At 49.8% G+C, this 16373-nt stretch overlaps 1 protein-coding gene across 1 annotated transcript in view; it reads left to right on the forward strand.

The window, feature by feature from the left end:
• Positions 1-16373, forward strand: part of LTBP2 (latent transforming growth factor beta binding protein 2) — a 100938-nt gene that overhangs the window by 44716 nt on the left and 39849 nt on the right. The window contains exons 4-8 of the mRNA XM_066344034.1: positions 1692-1882; positions 4185-4355; positions 4650-4856; positions 5742-6028; positions 7061-7163. Of these exons, the coding sequence (XP_066200131.1) occupies positions 1692-1882; positions 4185-4355; positions 4650-4856; positions 5742-6028; positions 7061-7163 (959 nt within the window). The remainder of the gene's footprint in view (positions 1-1691; positions 1883-4184; positions 4356-4649; positions 4857-5741; positions 6029-7060; positions 7164-16373) is intronic.

A 16373-nucleotide genomic window follows, 5' to 3' on the forward strand; every position in this document is an offset into this window, starting at 1 on the left:
AGTGGTAAATAGGTGTATGAAAAAAATTTCAACCTCAGAAGTGATGGGAAAAAAAGATAACAGCAACATTGAAGTTTCATTTTATGCTTCTTTAATTAGAAAAGTATAAAAATTAGTAATATGCTATACTGGCGAGGTTGCACTCTAAGGGGCACATTTGTACTTTTTTTTTGTATTTTTCTGAGGTGAGAAGCAGGGAGGCAGACTCTCACATGTGCCTGACCGGGATCCACCCGGCATACCCACCAGGGAACGATGCTCTGCTCATCTGGGGCGTTGCTCTGTTGCAAGAGGAGCCATTCTAGCACCCGAGGCGAAGGCCATGGAGCCATCCTCAGCGCCTGGGCCAACTTTGCTCCAATGGAGCCTTGGCTGCGGGAGGGGAAGAGAGAGACAGAGAGGAAGGAGAGGGGAAAGGGTGGAGAAGCAGATGGACGCTTCTCCTGTGTGCCCTGGCTGGGAATAAAACCTGGGGCTTCCACACGTTGGGCCAATGCTCTAACACTGAGCCAACTGTCCAGGGACACATTTATACTAAATATGCAATTGTCTACCTAGAGCCTTGATGGCGAACCTTTTTATAAAAACCGCCCACTTTTGCAGTGCTGGTCAACCTGGTCCCTCCCACCCACTAGTGGGTTGACCAGCACTGCAAAAGTGGGCAGTTTTTATAAAAAGGTTCGCCATCACGGACCTAGAGCTATAAATGTTTATAAACTTTTGATATGGTCATTCTAGTCCAGGCAATTAATCCTAAAATAATAATCCTTTTCAAAATGTTTATTAGAATTTTTCAAACACAGAGAATAAAATAGGATAGTATAATGAGTCCCCCTATATGCAAGGAATATTTACACAGAAGAAAAAAGCCATGAGTGAAAATGTTCACAGTTAAAAATTAAAAATAATCTAAATATTGAGAATGTGTAAATAAATTGCGATTCATCTTAAGATAGACTGTTATGTAGCAATTAAGATAATAAATATGGAAATCATGCAATTGTATAAGGGGTGATCTAATGTTAAGTGAAAAATCAGAATTCAAATATATCTACAGATGTGGACAATAGTTTAACAGCATATACTTCAACAAAGGTTGAAAAGAAATATGAAAAATGATTTGTTCTATTGGTGTGGGGGATGATGAATTCATTTTTTTTCTCCTTGAATATTATTGTTATATATTTTTTATGAAAATAAATGAAAGAAATATTCTAGACTCTACCCCTTGAATCAGTCTGTGCACGTGTGTATGTTGGGCACCTATGCCACGGGCAATGTGTTTGAAGGGTTGCATTAAGGCATGGCAGAGGGTAGGCACAGGACTCGGTCTGGGCCAGGGGCTGCTCCATAAGAGTCTCAAAGACTCAGGATGTTAGAGCTCCACGGGACTAGTCTAATACCTTCATTTTACAGCCAAGGGTCCTGAGGTCCAGAGAAGCTCAGTGACTTGCCCAGAATACCCAGCCAAAGCCTGGCTATTCCATATAACTGGGACTCCCACTGAACTAGCTCGCTGTTCTTGGCTCAGTCCCCTGCTTCAAGGTACCTTTGTTTTCTTGGAATTGGTAAGAAAGCAGCCAAATAGAGAGCGCTGTCCTGGTGCAGGCAGGGGATGAGCGTCCTGAACAGGGATTGCACAGAGACGCTGCCCTTGGATGCAAACCCGCATGTCACGGCTGTTTCCACAGGACCCTGAGTGAGCTCAGCCAGACCCGCTCCTCCCAGCAGCGTGTGGGGCTGTCCAGGACTGTCCGACTTTACCCGGCCACCACAGCCAATGGCCAGCTGACTTCTAATGCCCTGCCCGTAGGGCCAGGCCTTGCGAGAAGGGATGGTGCCCAGCAGGCAGCATATCTGGACCTCCAGTCATCCCCTTGGGGTAAGGATGCCCTGTCTCGGGGACCTAGAAGAGCAGGGCATCTAAATCTCTGATTTTCTTCTCCCCACGTTGTTTCTCTCCTTCACTCTCACTGAAGGGCTGAGTTGTCACCTGGTCTTCATGCTTTCAGCCAATCAACAAACAGTTGTCCAATGCCTGCTCTGTGCCAGGCCCCAGGGGTCACAAACTAGCTGATTGGGACTTTGCCTCTTTGAGACCCTTGGACTTTGATTGCTCCATTTCTGCCCCATCTGACTCCTATCCTGCCTTAAGTTCCTTATGTCCAGCTATGAACCTCAGCTCCCCGGCCCCAGTCCTCCCAACTCACCCTTCCTGCAAACCCCAAGCTTCCTGAACCAATCCGACCAGTCGCTTCCTTAGCACCTTTGACTGGGCCTCTGCTTCCCAGAGGAGAGAACCGGGGGACCCCGTGGATTCACAGCTTGGTCGTTGCCCAGCAATACTTCCCCGTCTGCCTGGACATACTCTCCGTTCTCAGAGCAGCTACTCCAACTGTCCCACTCCTCCAGGTCCCATCCCTTTGGCACATGGACATGCCCACCACCTCCTGGAGAGCTCCTCCCTCCCTGTCCACCTGCCCCCCCCACAACACACACTGCCCCCTTATCTCAATCCCTGCCCAAGCTGATCTCCTTTCTCTCTTTTCCATTGTAAACATTGAGGTGAAATTCACATAACATAGCATTACTTTTTAAACCATCAGTGGTTTTCCATATATTCACAGTTTGATGCAACTGCCACTATTATCTCATTCCAAAACATTGTCATCACTCAGAAAAAAAAACAAAAAAAAACTTCATAACCACTAAGCCATCATTGCCTATTTCCCCTCCCCCGGCCTCTGACCCACCGATGGACTTTCTGCCTCTCTACACTTGCATATCCCGGCCGTTTCATATAAATGGAATCATACAGTGTGTGGCCTTTGTGTTTGGCTCTTTCAGTTCCTGTAATGTCTTTGAGGTTTATGCATGTGGTAGCGTGTGTCAGCACTTCATTCATTTTTATGGTTGATGACCTCCTTTCTCGTCATTTGAAGAGGCGGTGTCCTTCTTCTTGTCTAAGGCAGACACACTTCCTTTCTCGATCCCTCTGGAAAGCCCAGGCACGCTGTCCTCCCCTGGCTCCCTCTGACCTCCCGGTTCACCCTGTCCCTGTCCCACCCTCTCCTGGCTGCGTATATACTGGCTTACAGCTCTCTCTGTCTCTCACACACAGAGTTATTTCTCCACTTTCCTCTGGCTGGCTCTCTCTCTCTTTTCTCCTATCACAGTCAAGCTTCTTGGACGGGTGGTCCACATGGACTATTTGCACTTTCTCTCCTCAACCCTCTGCCTTCCAGCTTCCCTATCTGAGCTTCCCACAACCACTCTTAAGTGAAGCGTCCTCAGTTTGCACTGCTGCACTGACTTCCCCACTGGGCCACCCTGCCTCCCCTCCTCCACCTGCACACTCAGCTGGGGGGCATTCAGCCCATGCCCCCCACATTGCCGCTTTGATCTCATACTGAGATTTTTCAGCGATTTCCCACCACCAACCAACAAGAGTACTGATCCTTGTTCTGGTAACCAGCACCCCTCCCCCAGCTGTCTCTGGTTCTTTCAGGCTCCCTCTCTCTCCACCTCTTAGAAAGCTCTCCACTTCGGCAGGTCTGAGCTGCATTCTATCTGCCCTTCAGTTCAAAGCCCAGCCGCACTGTGTGCAACCCAACTTTCTCTGAGCCCGTTTCCTTAGCTGTAAAATGGAAATATTAGGTTGGATGTAGGTTGGTTGCCAACAATCCACTGTTCTAACCTACAAAAATGTCAACTTCTAATGGTTCAACCTAAAATAATACTCAGCCTGACCTGTGATGGTGCAGTGGATAAAAGCATCAACCTGGAATGCTGAAATCGCCAGTTTGAAACCCTGGGCTTGCCTGCTCAAGGCACATATGGGAGTTGATGTTTCCTTCTCCACCCCACTTTCTCTCTCTCTCTAAAATAAATAAATATAATCTTAAAAAAAGTAAAATAATACTCAGTTAAAAGGGTTGAGATTTCATGTGTGTTAAGCATGAGCTTAGTTGGCTGCACACTGATGTCCCTCGATAAAGGATGCTCTGTGAACTCCTCAAAGGGGTTACCCTGCCCCAGCTATGGGGCCTTGTGTCCAGTCGGTACTTAGCAAACGCCCTTGGAATGGATTCACCCCTGGTCCCGTGAGCCTTCCTAAGCAGCCTCCAGAGGCCACAGCTGTGCCTCTTAGCCCTGCCCCCTGGACCCAAGCCCTCTCTCTGCAGGACTGAACCTCACGGAAAAAATCAAGAAGATCAAGATCATCTTCACTCCGACCATCTGCAAGCAGACCTGTGCCCATGGGCACTGTGCCAACAGCTGTGAGCGTGGCGACACCACCACCCTGTACAGCCAGGGTGGTCACGGGCATGACCCCAAGTCTGGCTTCCGCATCTGTGAGTCCCTTCTGCCCTCAGACGACAGTTCCCGGCTGGCCCTGTCTCCCAGGTTATTGTGGGGTTGAGGAAAGGCTTGAAAGGGCTCTTTAAAACAGCAAGAATATGGGTTATTATCAACCCCTCTTCACTCCAGGCCTCCTGGAAAGTCCCTGCATTTCAGGCAATGCTGGGCTCACCTAGCCACGCAGATTCGGAGTTCTGCTCCCCTGCTTCTGTGTTGTCACCCACAAGCGACATGGTGGGCGCTGCTATGTTCTTCCACCCCCAGTCACCTTGAGGTCAATGTTGTAGATTTCTGCCAGATCCCCTGCCTGAATGGAGGCCGATGCATCGGCAGGGATGAGTGCTGGTGCCCCACCAACTCCACCGGGAAGTTCTGTCACTTGCCTGTCCCACAGCTGGACAGAGAGCTCGCAGGAAGGGGATCCCACCACAGGGCCCTGCTGGAGGGCCCGCTGAGGCGGTCCACCTTCACATTGCCGCTCTCCAACCAGCTGGGTGAGCACAGGGCTGGGGCTGGGGGCTGGGGGGAGGGGTGCACTAGGTGACCCCATAGAGTGGGGGCCACCCCGTAGGGTGGGTGCCAGCATGGTGGAGGAGGGGACAGCAAGCTGGCCCCAGGCCTTTCTTTTCAGGCAAACCTCCCTCCTCCTCCTCAGCCCTCAGTTCTCAGCTTTAGCCCTTTAGCCCCTAAACTGCTCCTTGCCCTTCCATCCGAACTCAGCAGTATACTTGCCCTTACCCCCTACTGGGTGCTATGCATGAGACAGAGAGTATAAGGACTGGGTCCTGCCTTTGAGGAACCCATGGACCTGGGTAATGGAGGCAGGCTGAACAGGAAAGAGAATAACATTATAAAGCACTTCATTTCCCCTGCCTTCCGTTATTAGGTGCCAAGTAAAAGCACAAAAGTAGAGGAGGTCAGGGGATGGAGAAGCCCCTAAGCCCAGAGTGATCAGGCAAGACTGCTTGGAGGAGGTGGACTTCTGTTGGACCTTAAACAATGGGTGGCCTCTGGTTAAGCGGAGGAGTAGGAGGGGTTCCCCAGGGAGAGACCGGTGTGAGTGAGGGCATGGAGGCGGGACCACGCAGGCTCAGCTGCGCTGGAGCCCAGGGATCCTACAGGATCGTGGAGAAGGGGCAATCAGGAAGGTAGTTCAGAAGTTGCTAACGAAGGTCCTTCATTGAGAGGCAGAGTGGAGGATTTGTGTGTCATCCTGTCCTCGCTGGGGACTTGTGCTGGGGTTTGAGTAGAGAGGGAAAAAATGCGGGAGAATTTGGAGGTGACACACACCCAGGGGCTCCCCTGGCCCAGGGCTGGCGGGCACTCTTCAGAGGGTGGGGCCCCGTTTCTCCAACTCTGACCCCAGCCCCTGTGCCCAGCCTCTGTGAACCCCTCCTTGGTGAAGGTGCACGTTCACCACCCGCCCGAGGCCTCCGTGCAGGTCCACCAGGTGGCTCGAGTGCGGGGGGAGGCCGAGGAGGCCCCGGAGGAGAACAGCGTGGAGACCAGAGCCTCGCCCCGGCTTCCGGCCCGCCCCGGGCACAGCCACTGGAACGGCAACAGCATCCCCGCGCGGTCCGGACAGGCCCCTCGGCCACTGCCCCCGGCGGCACCCAGGCTTCAGGGGCTGCTGGGCCGGTGTTACCTGAGCGCTGTGAATGGCCAGGTGAGAAAGCAGCTCCTGCCTCAGCCCTGGAAGCATCCAGAGAGCGAGCGTCACCCACTCTGCCCCTCCTCCTTCTCTCTCTCCTTGTTCTTGTGAATTGTGAGTGGCCGCAGGGACTTCCATTCCTCAGATGGGAAAACTCAAGCATAAAAGTGCCTGAGTGCAGAGAGGCGGGGCCTCCTTCCGGGCTCCACCAGGTACCCGTCAATGCACACAGAAGAGGGCCCGGGAGACTCCTCCTGGAGGGGCACCCGTGTCCTCCGGCCCCAGGAAACCTTGGGCTCTCCTGGAGATGAGTCTAGGACCCTCTGGTACAGGGACAATGGGGCTATAAGAGCTAGCGAGAAAGAGTTTGGAATTCAGCTGAAATTAGGGACACAGATGTGAATTTAGCAAATGCAGGTTAAATCCCAAAACCTTGAACGTGCAATGAAAGGCACTTTCCCCTCCCTCTCCAGAAGCGTCCACAGTCAGTGATGGAAAATCAGGTGAGCTTTTCTGAGTCCAGCCACCTAAGACGAGGGTGAAACCAAAACCAGGATGGTTTTCCTCGGGGTTGCACTTTCCTTAAATCCCTCTCGAGGTTAGGGAACTGGAGAAGGTGAGGAGTAGTAGCCAAGGGATCGGGTCGCTGAGTCCATCCTGGACTCCTAGCTGGTGGTATCCCTGGGCCTCGGCCATGCCCACAGGCACTCTGGATGACCCTGGAGTTTGACAGAGGAAAGCCCACCCTTTGGGACCCCCATCTGTGGGCTGGGACATGGAAGGAGGCAGTTTGCCAGTCTGCACAGAGAAGATCTTATCTCGCCCGGGCTGTGTCCCCACCCCTTAAGTTTAAGGTCTGGCTGAGTGGACTGGTTTCTCTGCTTCCTTCCGGGACATCAGCTGACTCTCCCACCCTCCCTTGGGTGGGAGTATCTTCTGGCAAGATTTGTGGGGAAAGGAGCTTTTGTCTCAGGCTTTCCTGGGACACCTCTGTGCACAGCAGGGGAAGAAAGGAGTGGTGATACATGTCTATGGCCTTTTTTCCAGTGTGCCAACCCCCTGCTGGAACTGACTACCCAAGAGGATTGCTGTGGCAGTGTGGGGGCCTTCTGGGGGGTGACCTTGTGTGCCCCATGCCTGCGCAGACCAGGTGAGTGCTGGGTGCCAGGATCCAGGGTTGAGTGGGAAGCTCTCCCAGGTCTCCCAGTGGCCTCTGCTCTACCCCCCACCCATTTCCCACCAGGGTCTCAGAGACCAGGTTGGCAAACTGGGCAGCCTTTCCAGATCTGCTCTGAGAGTGCTTCTTTCTGGCTGGTGGCCGAGGCTCCTGATGACCCAGACAGTTCAGACCCTCTGCTAGTGCAGCCTGGCCTACCTGCTCCGTCTGATTGCCCGGGAGAGCTTCCTCCCTCTTGGCAGTTGTTCTTGCTCAGATTTTAGGGACCCCATTCCATGCTTGGCCCTCTTCTACTTCTCTGCCCCCTTCCATATACCCCCTGCCCAGGCACCAGGGACCCAGGGGTCTTGACTTGGTGATTCCGTGTTTCCCTCATTCTCTCCCTGGAGGGGCCCCCAGGCCTTCTCCTTACCCTTTGCTTTCTGCCTCCAGTTTTTGAATCAGGATTGGGTGTCTGTCCCAGAATGTCTTCAGCCTTGGATATGGAAAATGCAGTTCCCTGCCCTCTTTTGGGTGGTGGGAAAACCTAATATGTATTTATTCATATTTATTCATTCATTCACTCACTCAGCAAATACTTACCGGGTGCCTCGTGTGTGTGCCAAGCACCGAGAATTCAGGAGTAAGCAGAACGCTGCTCTCATAGGCATTGATCTTGCAGTCGGGAGGCTGTGATGAGGTGCCTGTGCCTTGAGTATGGCTCCTGCCCGCTCAGCCTGACTTCCCCTCCAGGCCTCACTCCTGGGCCTGGGCCTGCTGTGTATTCCTTATGCCTGTCAGCACCCGGCCCAGTGAGCCGGCTCTGTGGGGAGCCTGGACTGCAGCCCAAAGGTGGGAGGGGCAGGGCTGTTCTTAACTTCAGACCCCGACTTTGGAGCAGTGACCATATTTTCCTAATTAAAAATAAGTGTGGATGGTGTCACAGTGTAATAGAATTTTTGGTGGAGCAGCAAAAAGTTGTTTTAAGCTTCCAGACTTGAATGTCCAGCACATACCAGGTATCAGTCCCAGCTCTGCCCACTGACCCCTCTGCTCCGTCTCTGATCTACAAAATGCAGACGACAGTAGTGCCAGCTTCGTAGGGCTGCAGTGGAGAGTAACTGGGATGATGCCTATGCTTAGTGTTAGGTCCATGAATGGTAGCTGTTATATTAATATTATTATTGGATGGTATCTCTCCAAAAAGGGAACAGACCCACTGCCCCACCTGGAAGACTGTGTCAGACTGCTCAGCACCTCCCCCTACAGGCCGGGGATGTTTTTGCCACTTTTCATTTTCCCTTGTTTTCCTTCCTTCTGGTCCCTCTGACCCTAAAGACTTCCATACCCCACATTCCATTCAGTCAACAACTATTTTCATCAATGAAGCAGTTTAAGGTGCCCCTAGTGTGGAGGCCCTGAACAGACAGTTGGGAATTAGGTAGAAACAGTATCTCCTCTCTCCAAGCTTACAGTCTAGTGGGGGAAGGAGGATATAGACAGGTACTGGCCATCGAAGAGCTAGTGCAATGACTAGACAGTGCCCAACGCAGTGGAGACAGACGGCAAAACTGGGGACAATGACAGGTCCTATAGCACCTTTGTGTGAATTAGAGAAAGGTCCTCCTTCCATTTGCTCAAAACAGCCTTTACAAATACACAAGTCTAGGATGCCAACGATCCCCTTACTGTGGTGCTTTTGTGCACTGCTCAACCTGCACATCTATTCCCTGTGGGTAGGAAATCCTAGCTCAAACTGGTATATCAGGGAAAGCTTCTTAGAGGAGGTGACATTCAGGATGAGATCTAATGATTTATCAGCATAAGCCAGTCAAAGAAATAGGTAAATGCTTAATAAGCCAAGGAAATTGCACGGTCAGGTGAGACCAAGAGAGTGAGCAATGTTTCCTGGAGTACAGCACCCCCAAGGCAGAGCCTTCTTCCCCTCCCTGTCCCAGGTATCACCTCCCAACGCCTCCCCCCACTGCTGTGTTCAACACCTGCCCCCACCCTGCTGTGTTCAGCACACTCAGCAAGCAGGGGCACCAGAGTGCAGACCCTGGAATGTCAAGCATTCTAGCACACTAAAGAACATAATAACAAAAAGCAGGGCAACATAAACATTCAAAAGACATTAAAGTGCAGCTGGGCATTATGTAGAGAAGGGACAAGAGATGGGAACCTTGTTTGTGTTGACAGGGTGCCACACACCTAGCTGTGGCCAGTTGGGGGATGTTTCTTTAAGAAGGCGTGACAAACCAGCTACTGTGCAAGAGTCAGAGGAGGAAAGGCCAGCTACAGGGTGAGATTGGGAATGGGGGGCAAGACTTCTGGGTTCCAGAACATTCTCAACCCTGGTGGCTTTGTCCCTCTGAGCCTTTATTTTTCTGATAAAATAAGACTTTGCCCCTCAAGGAAGGACTTTGTCATCCCCAGAGAGGTGGTTTAGCGCAGTGGTCCCCAACCCCCAGGCCGCAGACCGATACCGGTCCGTGGGCCATTTGGTACCAGTCCACAGAGAAAGAATAAATAACTTACATTATTTCCGTTTTATTTATATTTAAGTCTGAACGATGTTTTATTTTTAAAAAATGACCAGATTCCCTCTGTTACATCTAAGACTCACTCTTGATGCTTATCTCGATCACATGATACATTTATCCATCCCACCCTAAAGGCCGGTCTGTGAAAATATTTTCTGACATTAAACCGATCCATGGCCCAAAAAAGGTTGGGGACCACTGGTCTAGCGAAATCAGGGGCGAGAGAAGTCATACAGCCAGCAGCCAGGGAGCTATGTGACTTCATTTGTTCTCCTAAATCACCTTCGGCTTGTGAGGCTCTGTGTTGGACTGTTGAAGAAGGTCCCTACAGAATGCTGCTATTTCTGACATGGAAAAAGGACAGCCTTGAAGTTTCAGTTATGTGGCATAGACAAATTCCTTTTCTTCCAGAAAAATCCCCAGTGCCCTCTTTCTCAGGGAGCTGGCTCAGTCGACCCAGGTGAGCCTGTGGTTCCCTCTTCTCCTTCACTGACAGATGCAGCTGACCTTCCTGACACTGTGGGCCTTACCAAAGGTCCCACTCAGAACTTCTGAAGTCCCCCGGCCAGGGTCGGAGAGCACTCAAAGGCCACTTTGATTGAAGCCACATTTTTCAGTTTTTGTCTGAGAAAGACAGACATCTGGGTTGCCTGGAAAGTTGGCTGCTGTTCCATCAGCCTTGGCACTGGCTGTGTCAACCCCCAGGCCCCTTTGCTGGGGCAGGCAGGGCTGGCACACAGCTCGAGGTCTGCATTAGGGGCTCCAGCTGTTTGCCATGAGATCATCTTTCCATCCACCTGGCACGAGATGAGTTCACCTCAGATCCCAGGCCTCTCCCTGTGTCTCTGGGGAGAGCTGACTCTTGCTCTGCCCCTTCAAAGAATTCTGCAGCTTTGCCTCTTAAAAGCAAGGATGGCTACCAGTTACTGAACTTTTACACCATGCTAGGCTCACCACCGGCATGATCACATTTAATGGTTACAACCACCTGCGAGTAAGGTGGTTGCTTTATTCCCATTTGACAGATGAGGAGAATGAAGTTCAGAGAAGGCTGAGGGACTTGCCCATGGTCACATAGTCAGAACAAGTGGCGCCAAGGTTCAAATACCGCAGTGTGGCTGATTCTCAGCTGACCAAGATCTCCCTAATTATTCTGAGGAGGCCTGGGTCTGCCTGAAGACAACGAACATCAGGACCCTACACCATAATTTCACAGGCAGGAGGATGCATCTCAACACTGTATTTCATGAGTTATGTGTGCATGAAAGACAATGTCTCTCCAGTAGATTGAGGATGAATAAACAGGCAGGGCAGGAACCCGCAGCCCAGGCATAAGAGTTCACTGAGATGTACTGACAAATTGTTGCAGGAAGACGTGAGTAGGCTTGTTCCATGCAGTTCAGGAGGGCAAAAGCCAATATGTAGAAGTATCCAGTAAACAGAGCCCAATGCAATACTGACTGCAAGGAACAGCTTATTAAAAACTGCAACTGTGACTTCTGGTCAAGGTGGCAGAACAGGTAAATGCTACGCTCGCCTCCTCCCATAACCACGGCAAAATTACAACTAAATTATAGAACAATCTTCTGGAGAGCCATCTGAAGACTAGCTGAATGGAACTCCTAAAACAAGGATAAAAAGAAGAAGCCATGATGAGACTGAATTTTTATAAAATTGCGACTGCCCAGCCTGACCAGGCAGTGGTGCAGTGGATAGAGCATCAGACTGGGATGCGGAGGACCCGGGTTCAAAACCTTGAGGTCACTGGCTTGAGTGCGGGCTCATCTGGTTTGAGCATGAGCTCACCAGCTTGAGCGCAGGGTCATTGGCTTGAGTGTGGGATCATAGACATGACCCCATGGTCTCTGGCTTGAGCCCAAAGGTCAATGGCTTGAAGCCTAAGGTCGCTGGCTTGGGCCCAAGGTTGCTGGATTGAGCAAGGGGTCACTTGCTCTGCTGTAACCCCCTACTCCCCCCTCAAAGCACATATGAAAAAGCAATCAATGAACAACAAAGGTGCCACAACAAAGAATTGATGCTTCTCATCTCTCTCCCTTCCTGTCTGTCCCTATCTGTCCCTCTCTCTGAGTCTCTCTAAAAAATAAATAAATAAAAATAAAATTGCAACTGCCCAGCAATATAATGGGTTGTGCCCAGAAGTCCTGAGCTCCCCGCCACAGGGAGTGTGCCTGCCGTAGTAGAAGGTTTGTAGAAGGAGTTGGGGAAGAAAATTAACTTTTGAGGAAATGGAGATTTATATATACATCTGAAAATTTATTTGAAACATGCAGTATAAAGAAAGCTTGGATTTGGCTTGGTTTTGTCGGGGCCCTGGCCCACAGGGAATGTGACAGGCACAGGTCTGTGATGCTACCCCCTGATGGAGGATGGACGTATATGAGGGTGATTTGGATATGAGGCCAGGTTGGAGCAGTGACATTATCATCACTGTCGTTGTTGTTCAAAACACTTCATAAGCACCAGGCACCATGCTAAGTGCTTCCTTATTTTGTTATATTCTAACAATATTTCTCAGAGTTTTGGGTGTTAACTATCTTTATTTTACAGATAAGGAAACTGGGCTTGAAAGCCCAGGTCTACACAACCCCAGGCCTCTGCTTCTAACTGCTTTCTAATCTGCCTCCTGTGCCACTTCTTGTGCCCCGGCATTTGCTAAACTAGACGACCTCAGCTTGGGAAACAGCTGTGCTGGGTGGGGTTCCTCTTCTCTGAGACTCTGGGGAACATGCCCAGTCTCCTGCCCTTAAAAAGGGATTTTCATAATTTTAGTTGTTGGGCTGAAAACAGTGTTTCTTTGGCTTAGGGATGTTCTGAGAACTTCTTCCAAGGAACTCACTCAAAGCATCCTGGGAATTATGCCTGGACTCATGTCAGCACCCTCCTTACACAAGTGTGGGTGTCCCTGACACGTGGCATCTCTGGCCGGGAGAGCTCCAGGAAGGGAGAGTGGACGGGGGCTGCGTGGCACCTGTCTGAGCCAGGGTCTGAACAGACCCCTCTCCACCTCGTTGTGGTGACTAAGACGCCCACGTCAGCTCTAATGCCTCCCCGAGGAAGCAGGCAGAGCCCACTTTGGATGGAATTTCTACAGTTATTGGGAGGATCCATCAGGACTTCACCAAGGAGGAAAGTCTGGAATAATGAGTATGATGAAAATTGCCAACATGTGACAAGCATTGTGCTCAGAGTTTTACATGCTTGTTCAGTGTTCACAATAACCACTCGAGGATGGAATTGTCATCCCCACTTTACTAATTTAAAAAGTCCGAGGCTCAGAGAGGTTGAGTAACTTGCCCAAGTCTCTACAGCTAGTGAGAGGCAGCAGGCCAGCTTACTATCCTTGAGATTGTGAGGAAGGAAGGAAGGAAGGAAGGAAGGAAGGAAGGAAGGAAGGAAGGAAGGAAGGAAGGAAGGAAGGAAGGAAGGAAGGAAGGAAAGAAAGAAAGAAAGAAAGAAAGAAGGAGAAGGGAAGGGAAGGAAAGAAGGCAGGCAGGCAGGAAGGAAGGAAGGAAGGAAGGAAGGAAGGAAGGAAGGGGAAGGAAGGAAGGAAGGAAGGAAGGAAGGAAGGAAGGAAGGAAGGAAGGAAGGGGGGAAGAAAGACTTGGGGAGCACTAGAGGCTGTGGCAAGCATCATGCTAGCTTCAGACTGCCATTGATTGTTTCAATCAAGTTAATTTTTACAACACAGGAACTGAATTTCTGTCGCCACTTCTATAGATGAGAAAAATTAAGACCAAAAGAGTTTAAGAAATGTGTCCCAGGTCACACAGGTCTGCAGACTGGAGCCAGGAATTAGATACCAGCCTGGCTGCCCCAGCACCCACACTTTCACCTTCTCTGGAAAGTAGAAGTTTCTGTCTAGCTCATCTGCCTGAGGTTTGCAAATTGGGGGTTCAGCTCCAGCCTGCCATGTGCCCTGCACATTGAGATCAGCTTCATCTGCAGTGCGAGTGTGTGTGTTCTCTGGGCAGAGGGTGTGTGGCAGGGGACCCTCCACATCTTCCTGCTGCAGCCATCTGTCATCACAGGCTGAGATCGGCATCGCTTGTAAACAGCCCTGTGGCCAGACTGATGTCTTCACCTCCTCTTCCCTGAGCTCTGTCATCAGGTCAGGGCCAAAACTGTTTCCAGCAATTAGTTTGCTCTTGTTGAGGCGTTCCTGGGATTCCCAGCAGCCGAGGCGGGGAATTAGCAGGGCAGGGCTGGCTGCAGCCAGGGGCCCTCTGCTTCCTTCCCGGAGCTGCCCCAGCCAAGGTGCGGCAATAAATGACAAGGCCCGGGTCAGTGGCCAGAGACCTGAGTTCCAGACCCTCACAGCCCAGGCTTTCTTACTCGTTTGCGATTCATGGGCATTTTGTAGTGTTCGGGTTGATCCCAGCTGATCTCTCAGGAGCTGCTTTAGCTTCTTTGAGTCTAAGAGTCCCAATTGCAAGGTCACTTGGAGCTTCCAAGTATCTCCTTGAAGCACCTGTGGAAATTACAGCTTAGCAGCCACTCTCTCTCCCTCCAGATCTTACAAATCCTCTACTCTTCGATCCCCGAGCCGGCTGCAAGGCCATGAGGGGTAGCACAGGTTCGTCACCATTTCCTTTATTGATTCTGCATGGCACTTTGATTACGTGCATTGTGGAGCATTTACCCAGTATCTAATTAGTTCGTCTGAACTCCTCTGGGTATCCTTGTCTTTTTCTTTATTCCCATTCACTCTCCTAATCTCTTGTAAAGAAGAAAAGGGGAGAGAAGTTGAGCGGGACAGGGGAAAGGGAAGGTTCCCAGAAAGGGCAATGCTTTTCCTGCGGGCAGGTGTCTCCCTATGACCTCAGGACCCTGGGATTCTCATCTTAGACATCTCCTAAGGCTCGCTATGAACTCAACCATTTATTTATTTGGAGGCAGTAGAGAGGAATGGTTCAGACTCTATCCTCTGGAGGCAAATGCCTGGGGTCGCAATCTCATCTCCAACCACCTGCTGAGAGACCTTAGGCATGTTTCCTAAACACTTCTGTGTCTCAGTTTGCTCACCTGTAAAATGGGGATAATCTTAGTAACTACCTTCAAGGGGCTATGAGGATTAAATAAATTAATCTGTGTATAGCTTTCACAATAGGGTGTGGCCCATAGTGAGTTTTGTTTTAGTGTTTGCTGTTATTATTCATTCCACTTTGACTGACTGTCTACACTGTTCCAAGTGCTATGCTTGGCTCTAGAGACATAGCAACAATGAAGAAGACCTGTGGTCTTCCATGAGGTCCTTGCCCTCATGGAGCTTATGCTGTATCAGGGGAGATAGGCAAGCAAACAGCCTGTCATGGTAAGTGCTATGACAAGGGAAGGCCTGCGTGTGTTGGGAGCACTCAAGAGGCGTGCCTGGCTTGGGTGCCGGGGTGGTGACACCTAACTTTCCCCGTCACTATGAATCACACAGCTCAAGTGCTTTTAGGCTGGAGCCTAGTCCCCATGGAGGTACAGCATACAAACCCTGAGCAAGACCTTCCACAGCAGGAACAAATCCTACAACTTATATTTTCATCCTTTTAACCTTAAAAAATTGAGCTTTACTAATTTATGTCCTCATGTGATCCATGTATCAGACTGTCACCTGTCATGTTTGGCACACAAAGTGCAGGGAAGAGTGGGGTTCCAAGGAAAGATGGCACCTCTCGTGTTTGTTGGGTGTCCCACAACATACAACGTGTAACAATGCCTGGCTTATGGGATTTTTCAGTGATGTATATGTATAGTTTTAACCAAAGCAACCATCACCAAGGGGAGAAGCAACTCTTTAAAATCCCTGCAAAGAAATAGAATTTAAAATCATACTAATAACATAATTGCAAGTAATCATTTAAAAATGCAAGCTAGCCTGAATAGGTGGTGGCACAGTGGATAGAGTGTTGGCCTGGGACACTGAGGACCAAGGTTCGAAACCCTGAGGTTGCCAGTTTGAATGTGGGCTCATGAGCTTGAGCATGGGGTTGCTGGCTTGAGCATGAGATCATAGATATAACCCCCATGGTCGCTGGCTTGAGCCCAAAGGTCACTGGATTGAGTCCAAGGTTGCTGGCTTGAGCAAAAGGTCACTGGTTTGGCTGGAGCCCACTGATTATGGCACATATGAGAAAGTAATCAATGAACAACTAAAGTGCCACAACAAATAATTGATGCTTCTCATCTTTCTCCCTGTCTATCTGTTCCTGTCTGTCCATCTCTCCCTCTTTCTCTCTCTCTCTCTCACTAAAAATAAATAAATAAATAAATAAATAAATAAATAAATAACAAAGCTAACACTTGTCTCCTACCATTAATCAGCCATAGTCCAAGGTTAAAATAATGATGACCTCTCAGATGTGACCCAAAGTGAAGCCCAGGATCCAAATGATCACGAAGGCCACACGAATTATATTTTACATGTGCTATTAATAATAAACTTTGCCTTAAGTGCCTAAGGCGCCCAGAGATAGCAGCTAATGACAGAGTCAAAGCTGTCTTGATTAAAAAAAATTTAGAAACATCAAGACACAAACTTTGCTGTACTGGATGAAAGTATAGCTATTTCTAACGTCTTTTTGTACTTGCAAGACTGTATTTCAACAATAAAATATATTTTTGTAGAACTCTATTTTTGTAAGCCAAAGAAAGG

Source organism: Saccopteryx leptura, chromosome 6 (assembly GCF_036850995.1).
Source record: "Saccopteryx leptura isolate mSacLep1 chromosome 6, mSacLep1_pri_phased_curated, whole genome shotgun sequence".
Classification (NCBI taxonomy): Eukaryota; Metazoa; Chordata; class Mammalia; order Chiroptera; family Emballonuridae; genus Saccopteryx; species Saccopteryx leptura.